Genomic DNA, 21836 nt, shown 5'->3' on the forward strand with positions numbered 1-21836 from the left:
CGCCCAGCGCGCCGCGAAGGGCAGGAGAGGGCGGCAGGGGGCAGCGGCGGCACCGCGGAGCTCATGCGCCGCCCGAGGGTACGACGGCGAGTGCGTGCGTTTGTAATGCGTTTAATACAAAACACCGAGACAGGGAAACAAACCGCCGGCGGAGCGAAAGATGAGCCGCGGCAAGGCGTGCGGTGAGGAAATCCAGGCTGAGCCCCTGCAGGCAACTAAAGAGCCGCGAGCGCTCGGCTCCCGTCAATCACCGCGCACCTTGCCCCGCTGCCATCCTGCCGCCGGTACCGGCACACGGGGCCGCCCCGCACGGCTTCGCGTTTCAGACGGAACAAGGTTTGCGGAACAGCGGCTGCGCAGCCCGTCCTCGTGCCTCACTGCGCCAGGAGCTGCTCCAGCTGATCCAGCACTGCCCAGCACTCCTTCAGCTCGTCCCGGAAGGAGCCGTGCTTCTCCAGGGAGCGCCGTCTCGCCTCTTCTGCCAGTTTCCACTTGGCCAGCGCTGCCTGTAGCACGGCACACACAACAGCTCGCGCACATCAACGGACTGATCGGCAAAGCTGAGTGCCAAGAGGCAGCTCAAACCACAGCAGGCAACAAAAGCTGCAAGTCCTCAGCACTGTGTCATAGCTGCTAAGGCTAGTCTGCCTGGACTGGGATCCTTGGGAAAATGGCCGCCTGTCCACCAGCAGGCGCTGAGGAAGCCAAATACAACAGTTTAGTTAATTGGCTCAAACTTCGTCCCAAGGATTGCAGAAGTGTAACTTAATGACTCCTTGGGCCAGAATATGGACACGATAATAACACGGGAGCTGCTTGTGCTTGCGTTCTTCCTAGTTCCCGCAGAGATGCTGGGTCAGACCAAGCCTTGCACTGAGCATACGGGCACTCGCTGTCTGGAGGCCAGAGGAACACGGGGAGGTGCCAAACGAGCCCCAGAGCACAGGATGATTGTGAAAGGAGGTCAGCCTTACCTGAAGGGCCTCCTTTTCTTTTCCGGCTGTTTGATTAAATAGCCTCAGTTCTGCCATGAGCTTCTCAGTTAAGAGCTGGAGAGACAACGGAAAGAATCAAACACTGCAAATGACCACACGTCAGCAGCAGCACAGCAGGGCAGCAGCACACCCCGCACCAAAGCCCCTTTAAGAACCCTCTTACCATCGTTTGCTTCTGGCATTCCTGTGTTTTTTCTTCTTCCTCCAGAATGTTGCTGCCTGTAACTGATGGATAGATACAACATACAGAGAGGTGCTCCCAACACCTTCCCCGAGGCGGCTTTCTACAGCATGAGAACTGTTGTCAGGGTTTCCCCAGGACACAGCCAGCCACAGGGAGCAGCTTTTCCCCCTTCAGCCAGCAGAAAGAAATCCCACCGTGTGACATCAGCGCTGCTTTGACAAGGAAGCAGAAGCCAGTGTCTTACAGATACAGCAGCAAGGGGGAGAGAAAAGAGATGCTCCGAACAACAAATAAACACAAACCGCAGCATCCTTACCAGGATCGATGTTCCTGCTTTCTAAAATCACCATGCAAGTCTCCTGAAATTTCTTGAGCTTTTCAACCTCTTGCACCAGGCCTTCATTCTCCTCCTTTAACTCCTTTATAGTGCCCTGTCAGCAACACAGCAACGTTCTAAGCGAACCGATGCCACAGCATCATTCCCCGCACGGCTTGGATTTCAGCAGGCAGTCGGATAAGCTGATCGGCCTCCCAAGTTGAATGTAATTTTCTGAGAGAATCAATAAGCGCTGGATTAGGGTGATCCAGCTGATAATGGCCATAAGCTTTTTGAATAGCCCCAAGGGGGTCTCAAGGAAATTAAGCTACGAGATAAAAGAAAAGATCATCTCATAGATTAGTAACCAGTTGAGAACTAGGAAATAAAGGGAGCTTTTACAACTGAAGGCTACACGTAGGGCATCTTTTACGTGGCAGAGATTACACTGTGCTCTGATCAGGCTGAGATGTCCCAGCTCTCAGTGTTCCCTCATAGGAGAGAGGCCCTACTTCCTCAGTTATCTTAGAGGCCCCTCTCTGGGCTCTTCCCAACACGCCCTTCTCTCTCTTGTACCCAGATCCATGCTCCCAGGTACAATGCTCCATGTGTGGCCTCTTCAGCAGTGCTAAGACGACCAAAAAACTTACAGAACTCCACCAAGATACCAAGAATCAACAGCACATGAGGGAGCTCTCAGTTAAAAGTACTCTGAAGAAAACAAGGCCACTACCCCTCAAATTTTATAGCAAAGCAGTGACCAGAGTTAGCATCCTTAGTTACTGAAACGTGACCACACATTCAGTGCTGCTTGTGGCTCCACACCACATTATGTGATGGGTTAGCAGGATCATCAGTAAATCAAACAGAAATCTACTGGGCTCTAAGCTGGAAATAAATTTAATAGGCTTCAAATCCCTGTTGAGTATGATCATCGCTTGTTTCTATTAACACAGCAAACACTTGGCAACATGAGGTTCTTAAAGTTTCACATACATGTACAGTTGTGAAGTGGAAAGATCCTTCAATGAGTTTAAGATGGAACTGGAGCTTTGATGGCTATCAGCAGTGATCTGGACAAACATATTTGTAGCACTGCTGATTGCCAGGTTCTAGCCAAATAGCTTCAATGTTGCAAGAGAAAACCCAGCTCACTCAGTCAACTGCCTTCGGAAGGAGACTGGAAACCGAGCAAGTCAGCCCTTCCATCTAACCCTGCAGGGAGTAAGAATGACTCCACGATTTCCACTGCTTACACCTACCTGAGCTCCCGTTAATCTGGAGTGCAATTGCTGTTTGGCTGATTCCAATAGCTGATTCTTGGCCTTCAGCTCTGCCTCTAGTTTGTACCTGCTCGGAGGTCTGTAGAATCAAACATCAAGGATTTAAGTGAAAGAACACCGGTATCATAAAGATATCCTTCTTTGAAAGATTCGCTCTTGTTCCTGGACAAAAAGGCCATTAGCAAAGCAAGCCTTTATAAGGTTAGAGCTCATCAGAACTCTCTGAGAAGGAACATAATTGCATAGGGATGGCTACTAACAATATGAAGAAACATACCCTCTTGTGGCTGCCTTCTTCAAAGACGGTTCCGCTTTCTTGGCAGATTTAGGAATCCTTAAACGACAAGTAGAGCACAGTTATCCAAAGATCATTTCATACTTACATACTACATACACCTGACCAAACCTCTGTCCTTCTGCACTCTGAACTGATCAGGCTGCACGTTGAATGCTGTGTTCGGTGTCAGGCCCCTCATTACAAGATACTGTGTTAACAGAATATGCTCAGAAAAAAAAAAGCAGGTAATGGCAGGACAAGGGGAAATGGTTTTAAGTTGAAAGAGGGAAGATTTAGGTTGGATATCAGGGGAAATTCTTTACAAAGAGTGGTGAGGTGCTGGAACAGCTGCCCAGAGAGGTCATGGATGCCCCTGAAGGTGTTCAAGGCCAGGTTGGATGGGCTCTGGGCAGCCTGGTCTAGTATTAAATGTGGAGGTTGGTGGCTCTGCTTATGGCAGCGGGGTTGGAGCTTGCTGGTCCTTGAGGTCCCTTCCAACCCAAGCCATTCTGTAAGAGCATCGGGGCTCATTAAATGACTAGCGGACATTTGAGCAGCAGCTGAAGAAACAGGGGTTGTTTAGTCTGGAGGGTGGATCTTGTCACTCTCCACAAGCATCTGATGAGGTTGTTGGTCTCTCTTCTCAGTTAACAATTAGTAGGATGCGATGAAATGGCCTCAAGTTGCACCAAGGGAAGTTTAGAAGGGGTATCAGGGAGAATTTCTTCATGGAAAGGGTGGCCAGGCTCGGGAACAAGCTAACCAGAGAGGAGGAGCTTTTACAGGGGACGTTTATCAAACAGCACACTCAACAGTTCTTTAACTTACCCTTGGTTTGTAGCTCTGAACACATCATCCGCTGCAACGTTGGAACCTAAGTTAAAATCGGGATCTTTGTTGAGCTCCAGCCCCGCTGCTTTACCGGCACATTGCTTCTTAGAAGAGAAGGGCACCTGCGTTTCTGCAAGACAAAGACAGCCATGAAAACAGCGCAGCCCACAAGAGCTCAGCATCAGAAGCACACGCAAAGCGAAACCTCACCAGGAAGCCCCCAACCGCCCCAACCCCGCAGCAGGGACCTCCGTACCGCAAGAAAGCACACAGTAAAGCGACAAAACGTACCTACACGGCCACGGTAAAGCGCTCCACAGACGGGAATACGGGAGAACTCCACATCCATGACACCAACCGCCCTGTACCTCACAGCGCCGATTTGAATCGCGGCCGGCGCCCAACGGTTGGGCGGGCTCGCGCATGCGCAGTGCGTACCGTGCGCTTTACCTCAGGAGCGGGGTTGGGGGTGTTGTCGGCGTTTAATCCTTGCGGCTCCTCTGTGGGGAACGGGGGCGCCTTGCTCCGAGGTTTGGGTGCTCGGGGAGCAGAGCCCTCCTCGCTGTCCCTTCAGTGCGCCCTTGAGGCGGCTAAAACCCCGGGGGGAAGAGGCACCTCAGCAAAGAGCCTTCTATCTCCCTTCGGTGTTCTCGCCGTGTCGTGTGGAGACGTTTCAGGCAGCCCTGGCTGCCGAAACACCCACCTCAGCTCCCAGCATAACGCTGAAACCGGCTCAAGAAGGGTTATTAGCTTTATATGCCTTGGTTACGTAGGGCAGCCTCTTTACCACAGAGCTGGGAAGTCTGCTGGGGGGTCCGAAGGAGTGGATCTGTCAGAAGGGTTTTTCCCTCTACTGACGGTGCTGTGGAAATGGCATGAAGTGCCTTATTACCGCCTTTAACCACTGTATGTTTGGCAAAAATGAAGCATCACGCGGATATAGTAAAAGTTTGTCGTAAGCGTTTATTTTACATCAACTTGTAGGGGGAATTTGGGTTCGTTTGTTTGTTTTGACAAAGGGGAAGAAATGCTTGCTTGACTGCCTGCTTCTGGCAGAGAACAAAAAATATATGTAAAATCATACGTAAAAGTTATGTGTTTGTAGCCTTGTGTGGAAAAGGGCAGCGGGGATGGAATGCATCCAAAGGGATGAGGGCACTTCTCGAAGAGGAGATCTCTCACCGAAGATCTTTGGCAGTACCAGTAATTATGCTGAGAAAACAAACTGAAACTGGCCAAAAACAGCTTGGGGATTGGTTCTACAGCCTCCTCCGTGGTCAGTAAGAGACCGAACCACCTGAAACATCCCGGCGAGAGTCTTAAAATAAGATCTGAAGTGTTTTGTAGAGATCTATGAACCTGAATTCATCTATTCAGTAGAAAACGAAAGACTTGTTTTTTATTTTTTTTGTTTTATTTTATTTTAAACGCTACACTCTCCACTTGAAATCTAGTGTTTGTTTTTCTGTTTGGTTTTTTTTTTTTTTTTTCCATTTTCCATGGGTGAGGGTTTGGTTTTTGGCTTTTTATGTTTTGTTTTTGACATGAACTCTGTCTCTAAATATCTGGGGAGATTCTTCTCATTATTTCCCTCCTGTGTGAGCTTGGCAAGAAAAAAAGAAAAAAAAATCTAATCACCATTTAGGAAACGACAAAACAGGTTTACTCAGTACATTCTGCAGTACAGCTGTGAATATGGCACAGGACACTGGAAGGTCAAAGGGTTTATGCTCCACCACAACTGATCTCACCTCACAACACCAGATTTGCTGGCTCTGTGAAAGCACAGGTATTTGCACAGCTGAAATACTGCAAGATAGTTTCAGCCCAAGGAGAGGTGGGAGGAAAAAAATGATATTTACAGTTCCGAGGAGATCTTGACCTCCCCTTTCCCTAGCAGTACAGTTTTGTTTTCCTGCAAGATTTCAACTGTTGTAACCAGAACTCTGTGCGCTAGATCGCTTGATCCAAACGTCAGGCATGTCTGGTTGGCTGTTTGGTAGCACAACGGGCCCTTCACTCCCTAATCCATATCGATTTTTCCACGAAGAGCTGTTCTGCTGTGATGCTGCTGGAGAGATATCAAAGACAGTCTCCCTCAGGTCCAGACGCAGAGTATCTCTCTTCCCGTTCAAGTAGCCTCTCTCTGTTTGACTGTACGAATCAGAGAGCTCTAAGACATCAGGACAAGAACTGGCTGATTCAGCGAGCTTTAGGCCTTGCTCAAAATCACTAATCGATGTCTCGCTGGAGATGTTGAGCATGTCAAAAGAGCTGCCAAGAGAACAAAGGCATCTGTGAATTTTGTAGATGTCAGCAGCAGGAAGATGGCTGTTGTCTGAGGTATAATCCGACTGCTGCTGGGCAGTGTCAGTGGAGCACTGTGATTTATCGAGCTGCCCTTCTTCATTCACACCAGCTGGCTGAATATAGTCCAGCCCAGAACTATCCCAAGCTTTTGGGCTGTATTTTCGACACTGACAATCTCTGCATAATCTCTCCCTGTGAATTTCTGCTCCTGAGCTGCTGTGCTTGTAAGGAGAGGAAGTTTGCAAGGCAGGACACTGGCACAGGACAGCCCGGTCATCTCCGGGGTTCTCTTGCAGATTCTGTCTCTCTCTTTCGAGGGGAGGGTGGGTTCCTATTCTGGGGCACCTGTTATCTTCAGCTTGCATGTCTTCAGACAGCACTGATGGCCTGTTGGACAGCTTGCTTGTGGATGTGCTGTTGTCAAAACTGTCGCTGAGTTTTCTGGACAAAGGCTGGAGCTCGTATTGCTCATTCGCAGTGTTGGACTCCTGGACCTTCCGCAATCGGTTTTGCTTCTCGTTTCCCCCACAGGCATAGGTTCCATTTGGCTCAGAGTCATTGGAATAATCTTTCATGGTGTGGGCACAAGGCCAAAGGATCTGCCCGCAGTTCTTCTCCGGGCCAAAGAAGCAGCACAGTGACTGGAAGAAGAAGCTGGCAAACCCACAGCTGATACACTTGATCATCATTATAAATATCCCCAACTTTCTGTAGGCCAGGACTGTAGCGGGCAACATAATGACTCCTGCAGAGAACAAGGCAGATGCTGCCATCGCGGTGGCACAGCTCATCTGCTTCAGGGAAAAGGCCACTCGGCTCAGGCGGTCCGAATGGGGGCACAGGTGGTAAGAGATACAGTAGTTGACTGTAAAGTCAACGGAGAGACCTACTGCAGCTGAAATGAAGAGAGACTCCACCGCATTGAGCTGCCACTCCAAGAGGACCAAAAGGCCAACAGTTACCAGCACGGTGCCTGCGATGGTAGTCACAGAGAAAACACTAAGGAGAACATTCCAGGTAGTGAGCAGCAGCACCACAAAAGAAATGGCGATAGAGAGCCCCATGACCACCATTGTTTCTGTGCTGAGACTGTGCTGGAGGTTGTACAGCTCTAGTTTACTGGTAAACCACCCATTTTGAAGTCCCACGGGGGCAGTTTTCATTTCTTCTGTTACCCAGAGGTTGATTTCTTCATAGAAGTGTTTGGCTTTGCTGTAATTGAAGCTATAGTGATAAACAGTTTGAAACTGCAGTACTAAGGCAGCAAGATTTCCCTCTCCATCAAATCTGAGGCCCAGATCGTATGTTTCTGCCCCTTCCCTGCCTTGTTCCAGGAGCATCATTTTGATGCAGTGTAGGAAGACTTCACTTCCATAAGGGAAAGAGAACTGGTTACAGCACAGGCTGAAGCTGTTGTCTCTCTGGGAGCACTGGCGACTATCCATCCACCTGACAAACTCCTCCATGAAACACACAGTAGATTTCTGCTCTGTATCAAGGTAATAGAAAGTTTGGTTCTTCACCTTTTGACAGAATTCAAAGAGCCACTTCTGGGCGTCAGGACTTTGGATTGTGAAGGTGGCATCTGCCACCAGGGTGCCATTACTTTTTGGATTGAAATGGTCCCCGTTATCCACAGGCAGGATACCCCAGATGATAGTGACAGGCATACGCTGCCCTTCTCCGTGCTCTATCCTCTCAAACATGAACTGGTGGCAGTACTCAGAGTCGTACCTCTCAAAGGGGTGGCTTAGTCTGAACACCTGAACAGACGATGACTCGAGAGTCGGGAGTTTGAGTTTCGGGTTGGAACAGGAAATGTAGGCACCTCCGATTGCGAGGGCGGCAAACCAGCAGATCCAGATGTACCGAAACTTGATGACCCCACAAGGCAGAAGCTTTTCAAATAACAACTTGGAGGTTTCACACAACGTCTTCTGGAGACCCCTGAGAACATAGTGGAGGGAGAGAGCGACTCTCTTGTGGCCGGAGTTTTTCCAGTAGTCTTCCGGCTTGTAAACACAGGTTGTTGCAATGTAGCGCTCGTACAGCACAGCCGAAGAAGGAAGCCAAGTCATCATGAAGATGAGATTCACCAGGACAGAGGTGCCCATGTAAACAGCAAAGCAGCGGATGGCTATTATATTGCTAATGTAGCTGGCATAGAACGCAGCACCCGTTGTGAAGCAGGATGCCAGCATGAGATATGCAAAATGGTGCATGGTTTGACTCACCCGCTGTGAAAGCCCAGCAGAAGGGTTCTGGCTCTTGCTCAGGTTCCAGAGGTCAAAGAAGACAAAGGCGTGGTTGGCACAGATGCTGCTGAGAATGATAACAGCTGTCAGGTTTACAAAAGGAAAGTAGGTGAATCTGAAGGCCACCTTGTACAAGAAGTAGGAGATCATCAAAGAGCTGACGACGGTGAGCAGGACCATCAAGGTAATAAAGACCGAGCGTAAATAAAAAGAAATGCTTAGAAAAATAGCTAATATTGCCAGAACTGGATACTTAGTATCCAGTAAAAGATAGTGCTGGAATAGTTTCTGTTTAAGGCCCAAGTCCATTCCAGTGATAGATGTATAGTTATCAAATAGATCCCAGGATTCAAGATTGTCTAAGTAGATCCCCATCATAGACGCACCTTTCCTTGTAGGCAAAAAGAGCAGGCTGTACTTGAGGGATGGCACTTGGTACTCTATTGTCTGGGGACTAAGAAAGTCTCTGTCGACCAAGAAGTGAAGAAGCTGGTAAATAGCATTGAAGCGGGTACATTTTTCTGGGACTTTGGCACACTGAGAGTGTTTCTGTCTCGTGGTTTCAGGACCAATGCAAGATGGAGTGAGGATACCTTTGTGGTAGTCTGGAGCGCAGGCACGAAGGAGGGCCAGGGTGTGGGAAATGTCTCCTTGAGTTATTTCCAGACAAGAAGACCTGTTGTACAGGACAGCAATGTAGTTCCCCAGGGACCAACTTGGGCAGCACTCATTGGCTTCAGTACGTTGGCAGAGGTCTCTAAAATGTACATGTGACCGTATCTGAAAAACAGCCAAGGGAACATCATGGGAGGTCCACTGTGCACGCTTCATCTTGCTCCTCACAGTAGCCCTGCCCTCCAGCTGTACAAGCCATGGCTCTCAGTGCCAAACTGCACATGCTAAAGCAACTGAAGCACACTAGCCTTCTGCCAAAAAAATGAAACCCTGTCCATTATTTATAGGTTATAACCTCTGACTTGAAAATTTGGATCCTTCTCCACTATCCTAGTGGAAGCATTGCCCTTCATGTTGCAGGTGTTCTCAAGGCTAGTACAGAAGGGGGAGTACTGATTTTATTTTCTATTTACTTCTATTTTTATTTTACTCATATTATTATTACTAGATTTGCGAGTAGAATCACTGGCAGCCAAGGAGATTGTGTGCAGTCCTCCAGGGCACGCAGTCTTGCTGTCTTACCTGATGTGCCTTGGGACTTCTTGCTCTGTGTGTTTCTCCATAGCAGGCATTACTGTGCTGGCAGCTGCAGGCACACCACTGCAGTTCATGTGTGGTTGACAACATGACAAGCACTGTTGAGTGTGCAGCATGCAGTGATGTGAATGGGACTGGGAGCCTGCGCCCTCTGCGTACTGTGGCATGGTTTAAAAGCTAGCTTGGCTAAAGCTCCCATTGCTGCATATCTGGCATGGTGTAGTGTGAACACAGAGCCTCCTGCCAGCAGGATGTCAGGCACCTAAGTGGAGGTTTTCTGGAGTCTCATCACCTAGAGTTGTTCAAGATCCTATGGCAAACACAACTAATCCCATTAAACGTCCCTCTTAAAAAACTCACTGTGGCAGTCTCCAGGACGATAGCTCCATTTTGGTAATTAGGTTCTGTTGCTCAACATTCTCAACAGCTTCTGATGGATGTCTTTGGCCTCTGGACAAGGTTTTTGCCCAGTGACTGTGTATTCTTGTTAAATGGCAGCTGGACTTCAGAGATAGGTGAAATCATTCTTATGTTGCTAGCTAGGTAAAATGCTCTGGAGTTCTCTAGGCTGAAACCTGCTCTGTAGCTTACGTTGTTTTTTTCTGCCTTCCTTTCGGCTAGATATTCAAGATAATGACAGTCAGAAAAGAGATTACATGTATGTATGTATGTTCTTTGTGACATTACTAACCTTGTCTTGTTCAATTTGACACATGGACTGAATAGCTTGCAAGTTCCATAAGCTCCCAGCAGTTGTAGACATAAATACCAGCTGGGAATAGCCTTTCTCTGAAAGAAAAGAAAATTAAAAGGAACAGAAAAAAACTCAACAACAGAGTATTAGGTAATGAAGATGAGTTAACCAAGCTGGTTGGAGTAGACCCTCTGGGCATTGAATTAAATAAATAAATTCATCTTGCTGTCTGTAAGACTGCTGTGGAGGGCTCCTTGAAGGGAACCAGCTCACAAAGCAGCTTGTAGTGAGTGGTAGCATCCCCATGTGTGATCTGACCTCTGCTCCTCGCCCAGCTGTCAGCAGCAGGAGAGCAAGGATGGAGCATTTTCAAAGTACACTCTCCATGCCGTCAGCCTGCTTTCAGTCAGCGCTGCCATCTGGTTCTGCACCCCCTCTCGGAGAGTGAGGAGCTGAAGTACAGCCAAGAACTCCCAAGGACCGGAGGGTTTGGTGTTTGACTGATTTCAGAAGTGGAGTTGAGGCAGAATATCTGTGTGCTGTTCCTCTTTCTTCTATTAATTAACAAATTTGGGGTATCCTGGAGTGGTGGTGCTGTTTTGCTTTTTTTCCTTCCTGTTTTTCACTGTCATATGTATTTCAAGAAGAAAAGAAGAAAGGGGACTGGTGTTGTGTGCACTGTTTCCTCAGAGAGCTTCTAGAATGTTTTCCAGTGTCCTAAACCACTCTGACAGTTCTGTACGCTGTTGAATTCTGGGTGCACAATACACACTGCTCCATCACGACACCACTCACCTGGGGGACCGCAGAAGAAACCATCTACTCCATAGATTTGTTCCACCATTCTCCGTGTCCTCGCTTCTTGTCCTCCCTGAACAGCCTTCTGTCCTCTGCTAATGCCAATGTCATCGTAGCTAGCAAGAGATGATATAATTTGTGTAAGTAGAGAGATCAGCTGGCAATGAGTGATGTTGACCAGAGAGTCTCTGGTAAACAGTGAAGTGAACACATGGAGAGATTAGAGCCTAAATCCTGGTTTCCAGAGGGGGAAGTCCAGGCCCATCTCAAGGCAACTGACTTTAAACCCTCCAGTGCTGGGTTGCCTTTTAGCACAGGATATACACTGTAATTCGTATAGGTATCTTGGAACAGTGAATCAGTACCTTTATACCCAACATTTTCCCCAATGCCCACACACCAAATGCAAATACCTTTTCTTCTCAGCATATGGAGAAAGGGAAAAGGTCTTCTTGTAGCCTGTATGGCTCTCTACATTCCTCCACACAATGAGCTTTCTGCCAATGTCGGTATCTCGTGGCTCAAAACCCTGCAGCCAAGCAGAAGGGTTTTATCATTAGCCTGCATTTTAGCGTAGCTTAGCATTCCTTAGTGCTTCTCCTAGACACAGAAACTATATGAGCCTATTCAAGATGATTACTGCATCTTGGAGAGATACACACAATGATTTTTCCCTGGAAATACTGCATCCAAGAGGTGAGAGGGAAAAAAAAAGTATATTTCTCCTTTCTTTTTTGGGCAAGGATGGCTATAGTGTGAGTCCTCAGCACTGCAGAGATGGGCTGGTGGTTGTTGTTGGCACAGGGTGTGCTCCCTAACTCAGCTTGAGAGTGAAGCTCAGCCCTTCCACAGCTGCCAAGTACAACCCGTAGTTTGCTGTGCCCCAGTCCTGAGAGATGCATTCTCTCTAAGGAGGGAGGTCTGGAGATGCATCTTTGTAGGCTGGAGCAAACAGTCCTCAGGAGGGAGCTGGAGTGTTTAGAAGCTGCTGAGGACATCCTACCAGAGCAGCATGCTGGGCCTCAGGAAGGGGACTTAACACTGAATACTAACAGAATTGCTTTGCCAGTGAGAGCCATTAAGCAGTGCAGCAGTGAAATAGCAAGGAATGAAAGCCTTTCGCTAATGAGTGATGTCACTACTTCTGTTTTTGTGACCGTGGTATCAAAGAAACAGCAAGCACTGAGCATTACTCTGAAACATTATGTCCATCCAGAAGGAATCTTGCTTTGGTTGCACACTGTGAAGATGAGAGGGGAAAAGATCACAGCAGATCACTGATAAACACTGCCATTTATTTCTAGTGGCTTTAGTGTCCTCCTGTCCTGCCTTGCTGCCTCTATCTGCAGAGAAGGAAGGAAGCATAAGCTTGTTTTGTATGGCAGAAAGAACACATTATTAGTCACCCTGCCGGTTTTCCTTCTGTTCACACTGACACATTGCCTGTAGGGACTTACCATCAGGGGTTCTGAGAAATCCGGCAGATTTCCAACAAGCAGGCCAGCTAAAGTGCAAACCACAACTGTCACTGAACACAGCACCAGGACAGCAATGGGCCACTCTGCGATCATCTGAGAGTAACTAGAATCAACAGGAGGAGAAAAAATGCAGCTGTTAGAGCCCTTCTGTTATTAGCTTGAAAGCTGCCGTTGAGCCAACATAATGCTAATAAAAGGAAGTAAAAGAATTAGGGATTTTTGGTTTGAGCATTTGATTATTGAAAAGCTTAGAGGCTCTAGTACAGATATTAATGAACGTATTAGACCTCCAACCAGATGTTTGAAGGCAACTCTAATTAACTCAGGTAACCATATTTTGCCTCTCTACATTTTCCTACTTTTTTAGTCAGAAATAATAAAACCCAGACTCTCCCATCCTGAGGCAAAAGGAAGCTTTAAATACTTAAAAGGCTGCATTTAGAAGGAGCTTCTTTCTCCCTTGCTTTCTTTTATCCCATTGTACAACTGAAGCCAGTAGCTGTCTTGCTATTTGGCCTGCAGATTTTCTGCCTGAGAAGTTCAGCTATTCTAAGACCTCCTGAAGATAACTATCTCAAGCAAGTCATTATTATTGCCCTAAATTCACTCACTGTATGGGGGCCTGCCTTACTGCTAGGAAATGCCTGCAAAGTTTAAAAAGGATGAAAACCACGGATCTGATGTTTAACCACCGTTAGGACTGTCAGCAGCAGTCATGGAGTGAGCAGGTGCTTTCTGGATCTGCAGGATGAGTGAGTTCCCCTGATGGCAGCCCCAAAGCTAAATGCTGACCCTACAACTAAAGCACCTGTAAGACACTGCAGACCAGGGTTTGGAGAACACACAAAACCCCATAGGCTGGTGTAGCATGGTGGCCCTTCAAACAGCTTTTCATGTGAATTTAGGTCAGGCCTATTTTGTGGTTGTTTGTTTTTTTTTGTTTTGTTTTGTTTTGTTTTTGTTTGTTTGTTTGTTTGTTTGTTTCAGTTTAAGCCTTGTGAATCATTGAGCATAGTCTTGCAACAAAGATCTCTTCTAATGTAGCTTGTGAGAAAATCAGGACTCTACTGCTACTGCTCCTGGTGCCCTTCAGACTCCCCATCTGGTGGGCCAAGCTGGATTAATCCAATCAATGTAATCATAAATATAAAGCTGCCATACGGACTAGAGCCAGGCACCTGCTCTGAGGACGGCTATCAAGACAGTGTTGCTATTCATTAGTGCAGGCTGCACTAGTGCAAATAGAGGTTTTTCCAGGTGGATGAGAAGCACGGAGCAGGGAGCACCAGCCTTGCCTCTGAAACTGGGCCTGCTGGGGAGGTCACTAGCATTGATGGCCTGCATTTCCTAATAGCAGAGTAGGAAAGCCATGATAATAGGGTAGAAGAACAGCATGGATTTGATATGAAGCATACCTTTTGGGCATCCTGAAAGCTTTGTCGTGTCTGCAGACGGAAAAGAAAATAGACATACATTTATTATTTTCCTGCTAAACACCATCCTGGGCTCCTAATGAGCAAGTTAACCCTTTCAGAAGCTGAGCCATTGCTGTGGGAGTTGTTTGGCACTACATGGATTTGTCTAATGAACAACAAGGTCTTTCCGTCTCTCATTGGCATTTTAAACAAACCTGATGGGAAAACTCTTAGTAACTCCTCTGTGCTGCCCCTCCAGAAAACACATAGAATGTAAAGGACATAAACAACATAATCCCATAGGAATCACACTGTAACACTTCTCCACTAAAATCTGTCTGTTTCAAGAGCTTTCCTGCTGAATTTTTAAATTACTTCTTGGCAACAGCATAACTCTATGAAATTTTATGACCGGGGCTTACAATGCCTATAGTTTTTATTTCCTGTTCTACTCAGCAAGGATTTTTCAGAAAGTCAATCTCATTTGTTTCCCAAGCCATTTCATAGATGACATTTGTCCAATCTAGAGGAAAAAGAAGCCAGCAGAGCTGCTCAGAACATTTTGCTGGTGGTTCCATTGCAGAGCAGCTCTTGTCATTCTTTGTACAGCTTTGAGGGGTAAAAGAAAGAAACCTTCCCGAGGGGATCCAAGGTTATCCTTATTAATGAATCCCCAAAGGCAATCTTAACAGAAAAGCTGTATTTCAGTGGTCACCGTATCTGAAGGACCTTTTCTTCTGCTCTCCATTTCCACCTGAGATGTCTCCCTGAAATGCGTGGTCTCCTCATCACTCTGAAGCTCCACAGATTTGAGAGAGAGGGGAGCAGAGAAAAATCCTCGTCGGTTATTAAAGAGAAGTCTCTGTTTAGCTACACACTGCCTGTCCTGTGTTAATTCTTCCACAATAGCTTCTCAAGCAGAATTGCTCAGGCTAAAAACCTTATTCAATCATTGTTGTAACATCACTTCTCTGTCTGCTAGTGCTGCACATTCTGCCAGTGATTTGCAGTCCAGCTGCATTTCCTGCTTGAAGAACCTGTTACAGAGAAAGCAGCTGACAATTTTGTTGATTCAATATTGATACAAATGCAAACACAGACAAATTAAATCCTCTGTTAGTGGTTAGAAAATGAGACGATAAAGGACTATTGTGCCTAACCCTGTGTTGCTGTAAAAAAGCAAGGAATCCTACACCACTGGACTTTGCTTGCTGCTTACTGCTTGTTGCAAAGCAGCCTGGAAGACTAAGTTGTATTCCCCAACTTTGTATTTCTCAGTGTATTTCCCTCCCCTCCACCATAGGCAGCAGCTTCACTGGGAGTAGAAGAAATTAACCATGTTCTTATCGCTCAGAAATTCCACCAAGATAAAGGATTAGCCAGCTGACTATCTTGCAGTGCAAATGGAGAATGGAGAGCATCACAGAAGATGGGCATGATCACAGCTGGATGATGCAGGAGTACTAGAGTGACCTTGACTCTATTCGACAGGTCACCTTGAGAAGGAAATCCTGATTCTCCCAGGTGCAGGAACAGCAGCTCTGTATATTCCTAATGAGTAGAGAGAGAAAATTCTATCCCTCTATATTTCGGGGGGCATCTGCTGCTTTGAACTGGTGAGCAAAATTACTCAAAGCCTTCTGATCCTGTCCCAAAGTTCAGGAGATGCCTCCTGAAAACTGCTGAGCTGCTCTGCCTGTGCCTCTTACCTGACTGTTACAATGTGGTGCTGCACCGGCCGAGAGAGTCGCTGCCCAGGAGACCACCGTTTCCAGGGAGTTTCCAAAGCCTCATGATGAGAAGCTGGCATGGGATCGCTGCTGGAAAGGTGGGAACACAACGTGGACCTCTCACCGTGCCCAGGGAGCAGGGGCAGACCGTAGCTGCCTTGAGGCTCCTGCTGGTTGCAGGAGTAATACATGTGATGCTGTTGCAAGTCATGGGAGCTCGACGGTACCTGACCATTGGACTGAGTGGAGATTGGCCCCAGTGTGTGGCTGGAGGAGGGCAGGTGGTCTCCCCCCAGCCTGGGCGATGCAGGAATGGGGCAGTGATGGACTGGGCAGATTCTTTCCCAAGAAGTGCCACTGTAGCTGGGCTCAGTGTTGGCAATCTCTGGCATGGCGAGACAGGTCTGGCAAGGTCCTGCATTTCTTTTTTCTCTGTGAGGAAAAAAAGGGATGGTAAAACTTTTCTGTGTTAGAACACCAGAAAGGCTATGCTGGGGAACTGCATCTTGTCTCCCACTTAATGCAAGACTTAAAAAACCTTACCCTCTGTTTACTCTATCAGAAGCCAGGAAGGACTCAGCTGAACCATGCTGTTTACAGAAATATCCATGCCTCACTCATGGAGCGCAGCTGATGGTGGATCCATCATATCTTTGTGCATCTTATTCCAAAATTATGAAAAATAGTATCACATGCCCTTGAACAGTTTTCAGCTCCTGTAATGGCTATGGTTTTAGAAACTAGGTATGGCTGCAATGTATAGGCAGTGTTAAGTTAATTAAATGCTTATGGTATTTAATTAGATGGGCCTCCTTACTCCTTGTTATTTCTTCCAAGGCACTTCAGTGCAAAAGGGGCAAAACACTCTGGCTGGTGATAGAGGCAGGGTCCTAATGCAGAAGCACAGAGTAATTACAGAGATCTGAGTCAGTCTGAAGAAAACCCTTCACACACCATAGAATGAGGACACACTGACCCAAAAATGCCTTTGAAATTACCATCTCAGTGTCAGAGAGCTTCAGAAGCACTGTGCAATTTGGAGTTCAGAAAGCAAGAATGATATGAAAACACCTACAATCTGTGGTGGTTGATCAGAGAACGTGCTGTAGTGTCTACAGCTGAGTTATATGCCTGCTGTAGTGTCTGGCATTGAGCTTTAAGTATGATGGATGATTTGGACCAGCTAGAATCACGAAGTGTCTTGAGTTGTCAGTGAATTATGAGTACTGGATTGAGACAAGAATGAGATGAACTTTAGCCTGAGGCACCTGATGAGATGTGGAGAAAAACTGAAGACAAAATATGACTGAGAAGGGGATATTTTCAAAACTTTGCAGAGTTCAGCTCATTTCTCTTTCAGACAGACATGGAAAAAGACAGAATGTTAGCAATTACAAGTCTCTGGAATTGCACCAGAAGTTATATAGCAGTATCGATGACAAAAGAGATTTGAAGATTTCTGTTAGCTCAGTATTGCTTGAAAATTGTTATTTTTTCCAGAAAGGAGAACATCATATTGGCCTTGGCAGCTCATGCTGTGTACTTTCCAACATCGATTGAGCTTATCAACACTGGGAAACCATATTTCATGATTATACAGAATGGGCTCATTTCACTAAAATCATTACGACAGAGCAGTGTTTGCAGTAGCAGTTATACCAATGCTGGTGTGGACACTCATGGCACGGGCATCCCACTCACTGCTACTTGCACACAGAACCTGTCCAGGGACTAGTAACAAAGAGCTTGCCTAGTTAAGACACCTTCCAATGCTGGTTTTAGTTTTGAGTAACGTACTTACAGACAGAGATGACATAGTTGAGATTGCTTATCACAATGTCATTGACTTTGGAAGCAATAACTGATGTTCACATGCAGGTTTCGGGTCATGGAATTGGCAAAATGATATCAAAACAGTTAGCAAATGCCACTATCTGTGTGAGTTCTGCTTCCCTGGGAAAGGAAATACACGCAAAGGGAGGAAAGTCAGACAGGATCTGTGAGACCGCTGATGTTTCTTATGGCAGCAGATGTACAAATTGGAGGCAACAAGCCAAAGTCTGCGCTGAAGCAAGTGCCAGAAAACCTGCAGATAGATGCGTGCACACCTCATTGATAGTCTTGACAGGTTCTCTTCAACAGCACTCAGCTGCCCCTGCTCTGCAATACAAGGGACTAATAAGACTTCAGCTAGCTCGGTGTAGTGAGAGGGAGTGCAGTTTGCAGAGCACGAGCTCCCAAACAGATTGTGACAGTGATATCCCATTCTCCCACAGAGTTTGTCAAAAGAAATAATACAAAACCCCGTGCATGAAGTCCTTGCTGTCCTGTCACAGATGGATTAGTGGCAGGATTACCCAGACTTTCAAGCGAGTGATTTGGGTTATAGCTCTGTGAAGGCAGCTTACAAAGAAGGCTACAAATTTGTTGGTGGTGTATACAAATGTGCTGCACAAGGCAATACATCAGATGTCAGCATTGCGTTCATGAGATGGAATCTGGGGCTCAATGCAGCCTCATCAAAGTCACCTGCACTGGGGGGATCTACATTCAGCTGTATGCCTGCAGCGCACAGCAGGTGCAACAAAGGCAGAGAGGGGAAAGCTTGTGGTCTGTGGTCGGCAATGAATGAAATGGCATATTTAATTAATTATTACCCATTTATAGTAATTGCAGAACCAAGTAGCCAGGGACATAGTAACTACCACATCCTCCCTATCTGTGGGAAGTGGTAGGGATGAGGTTTATTTGTAAGTATCACACTTGATACACTCTTGAGATTAAAGTGTAACTCCTCTCCCTTCTCCTAAGTTTCCAGCGGTTGGAGTGCAAGTTAATTTCATTTGGAGGCTCGTAGTTTTGTATTAGCAGAGCTGAGGCACTGAATTATCATAAAGCTGGGACTGTGGTAGCGTTATACTTTTGCAAGGTCTGGACCTCTTCGCACTCCCCTTTTGATGTCTCTATTATTTTCCCTCTACCTTCAGCGTATCATTTTCCCTAATTTAGGTACACCTTAAATAAGTTATTTTCCTACAATGCAGAATAATTCACAGAGACTGCTGCACCGACCATTTATGCTTCTGGTATTTCCACACCTGTAAAATAGGTGTTTGTTTTGTTGTGTTTTTTAAGTGAAAACAAAATTCATTTTCATGTAAACTGCTGGATTTGCATTGGCAGTGGGCGCCAGAGGTTTTTCATAACTGAGTTAGTCTGAGGACTGCACTGCCATATCTGCCTGCCTCATCTGTAACACTGGACAGGAGGAAAAGGCTTTCAATGCTAAGAGTTAACAGGCAAGCCCACTGCCTTTGATTATCATCTTGGCTGTGAAATACTGTCATGTTGTATTCTTTCCCCTCATGTGGTCTCAGCTCCATCCCCTGGCTGCTCAGCAGCTTCATGTTTTAGAATAACTTTAGCTAATTCAAATCATTCACTCGTGACTCTTCTTCGTTATCTCCTTTTCAGGCTGAACAATTACAGCCCTGTCAGTCACTCTCCAGATCCAAGTTGCCTTATGCTCATCTCCAACTCTGTGACAATGTGACCTTGGTTATCCAAAATCTCCAGGGAAACCTGGAGCTCACACATAATGATGGGTTTGGATAATTACTGGGGGCAGGTCTGCAGGTTTTGAGTCTTCAGTTACTACTCTCTCAATTAGCCAGTGTGCTGGCAGGCTTCACATTTGATCTGCTGAGATCTGCACCAGAGATGTAGGCTGGTCCATGTTTGCTCGCTTGCCTTTCAGCACGTCACTACAACATTTCTGGGCCTCTGGGACCCTGAACTGTGTTTGAAAAATGGTTGTGGGGGTGTTCCTGGTTGCTGTTTACTGTCAGACAGACAAAGAGGGGTGGGCAAATGCTGGACTAACACCAGGGGTAGAGAAACCTTCTTTTGAATGTTCATTCCCATTCAGGGCTGTGTCAAATGTTTGCCATCTTTAGGATAGCGTGGGCAGAAGTGGTCTCTTGGCCACAGAACAGCCTACAGAAGCAGCCTGACAACCTCCTTTTTCTTCTTCACACTCAACTGGATCCAGTCAAAGAGATAAAGAAAAAATGGAGAGGAGCTGTACGGCAGGTGACAGGCTGGAACAAACTGCTCCTGAGACCCACAGCAATGAGTTGCATTTGCATGCTGCTTCCCCATCTCTTCCCTTGAGATGTCTAGACAGGATGATAATCCAATTCATGAAACTGCCCAAGTCCCACTAAGTGCAGCAGTGCTTCTCCAAGGCACAGGCAGCCTACCAGGTGTGAAGGAACCAGCAGAAGGGCTGAAGCCTCTTCCCACAGGAAAACAGTCAAGATAACACCATTGCTATTTTTTAGGTTTGCTTGTTTTTAAGGTGACGAGTGCACGTACCTGGAGATTATGGGAGGGCTTACTGCATTTCACTCTCACCTATTATGCAGGCTCACTGCCCAGCTGGCAGGGAGGGATGGGCACCTGTTAAGCAATTCATCTCCTCCTTTGGCAGGGTCAAATTCTTGTACCCTGGAACATTTCTGTGTAGTTACTCCTTGCTGTACTTTTTCAATCTAGTAGCAAGACGACACGTATCCTTAAGAAGCCTTACGATCTTATTTTTAATGAGACTCCTGAGTACGCTAAATCTTCATGAAAAATTAATGAGCCTGAAAAGCTCCGCTTCCCACATAGTCTGCCAAGAAAAGTTTAGTTTTATTATCCTTTCCATTGACTCGCATGAACAGCCTCACCGTCACCCCAGGCAGCCAGCAGTGCTGCGGGTACAGCTGTTTGTGATGGGGTGCAAGCAGACACAAAGGGCTCAGCCACCTCCACCCAGTCTCCAGCTCCAGAAAGCTCTGGCTGCAGTTTGCTGTATGTACGCTGTGTAAAACGTGCAGTTAAAAAGTCTGTTTGCTTGCCCCTGTTTTGAAGAAAACACCTTACTATCCTGACCTTAAGAAGATCAGAAAGAAGGTGTTTATTGGTGATCAAGCATTGGCTTGGGTCAGAGGGCAGGTGCTACAGAGCTAGCCCTTTTGTGGCTACATGAACAGCCGTGCATAAAGAAGCATTTATGTACATGCTTGCTCAGGAGGCAGAGAACTATCTGCAAGGATCTGTACAAACGGGCAAGGATTAGACAGGCAAGCAAAGCTAGTGGGGCTTCACGGGTAGCTCAGACCCCACCCAATGCCTGAGATTTAAGGCTGAGACATGCAGAGCTAAGGGGATGCAACTGCCCTGCTGGATCCCCCAGACAGGTGGGGATGGCCTCGTGTGAACATCCCGTGTCAGGCAGAAAGTGGAACTCTTTGGGTTTTAAAATGAATGTATGTGTTGTTGATCTCAGGATGCGCCTTGCTCTGGAGAATCTGAAGAGCTCAGATCTGTTGCATTCGGTTTAACAAATGGCAGCGTGGTCAAAAATGTGGGGGTGGCTCTGTGCCCAGGATCAGAAAACTGCAATGATTATGGCTTCCAGCCTGGTCTGAGGCACCAGTTAAGGGAACATAAGGCACAAGGGGCAGAAGGAGAGGGAAAAAACCCTTTGCATTGAAACCAGTTCTTGTCCAAAGCCAGGTGAAAAGAGGACTCTATCCAAAACAGGCTGAGCACCTCTAACAATACCTCACCACTTGCAGGTGTGGTTGCTCACCTTATTGCACGATAAAAAAACCCCAGGGAGGACAGGTTCGACACCAGCACAGGGGGGCACGAACCACGAGAGTGCCAGCCAGGCAGCACTGCTCTTTTAAACGCCAAAACGAGGGGCTTAGAACGAAAGGCACATGCCCCTCGATGGGGCTGGAAGGCAGTGCCAAGCCTCGGGATAACCAAGCCTCGCCCAGTCACCCCCCCCCTCCCCCCAGCAGTATAGCGCTCACCACCGTCCCCCGCAGCTCCGCGCCGGTCTCCGTGCTCCTACCTGGGCGAGGTGGAGCCGCGACCACGACGCGTCCCCTCGGGCCGCTGCTCCCGGCGCGGCGATGCCGGCCCGGCCTCCATGGCCGGCGGCGGAGGCAGCGGGGCGCTGTCCGCAGCTCGCGGTGCTGAACGCTCCCGGCGAGGCGGC

General features: G+C 47.1%; 2 protein-coding genes across 3 annotated transcripts; both read right to left on the reverse strand.

Annotated features, from left to right (window-relative positions):
- Window positions 1–111: 111 nt before the first annotated feature.
- Window positions 112–4326, reverse strand: KNSTRN (kinetochore localized astrin (SPAG5) binding protein). Its single transcript, XM_072337446.1, is given in 9 exon segments — window positions 112–506; window positions 975–1049; window positions 1159–1220; window positions 1496–1610; window positions 2758–2857; window positions 3056–3112; window positions 3884–4016; window positions 4178–4241; window positions 4243–4326. Coding segments are annotated over 9 exon segments (807 nt in total). The 5' UTR covers window positions 4312–4326; the 3' UTR covers window positions 112–374.
- A 25-nt stretch (window positions 4327–4351) lies between these two features.
- On the reverse strand, window positions 4352–21836 carry DISP2 (dispatched RND transporter family member 2). Of its 2 annotated transcripts, none has more exons than XM_072337443.1 (8): window positions 21690–21836; window positions 15758–16210; window positions 14049–14078; window positions 12613–12736; window positions 11569–11684; window positions 11153–11271; window positions 10355–10452; window positions 4352–9231 (listed from the first exon to the last, which is right to left on the reverse strand). In XM_072337443.1, exons 1-8 carry the CDS (start codon window positions 21767–21769, stop codon window positions 5812–5814), a joined length of 4440 nt encoding a protein of 1479 aa, XP_072193544.1. In that variant the 5' UTR covers window positions 21770–21836; the 3' UTR covers window positions 4352–5811. The 2 variants fall into 2 exon arrangements, with proteins under 2 accessions (XP_072193544.1, XP_072193545.1); XM_072337444.1 differs by having other exon boundaries at window positions 21649–21744.

Source organism: Excalfactoria chinensis, chromosome 5 (genome assembly GCF_039878825.1).
Source record: "Excalfactoria chinensis isolate bCotChi1 chromosome 5, bCotChi1.hap2, whole genome shotgun sequence".
In the NCBI taxonomy this organism is placed as follows: Eukaryota; Metazoa; Chordata; class Aves; order Galliformes; family Phasianidae; genus Excalfactoria; species Excalfactoria chinensis.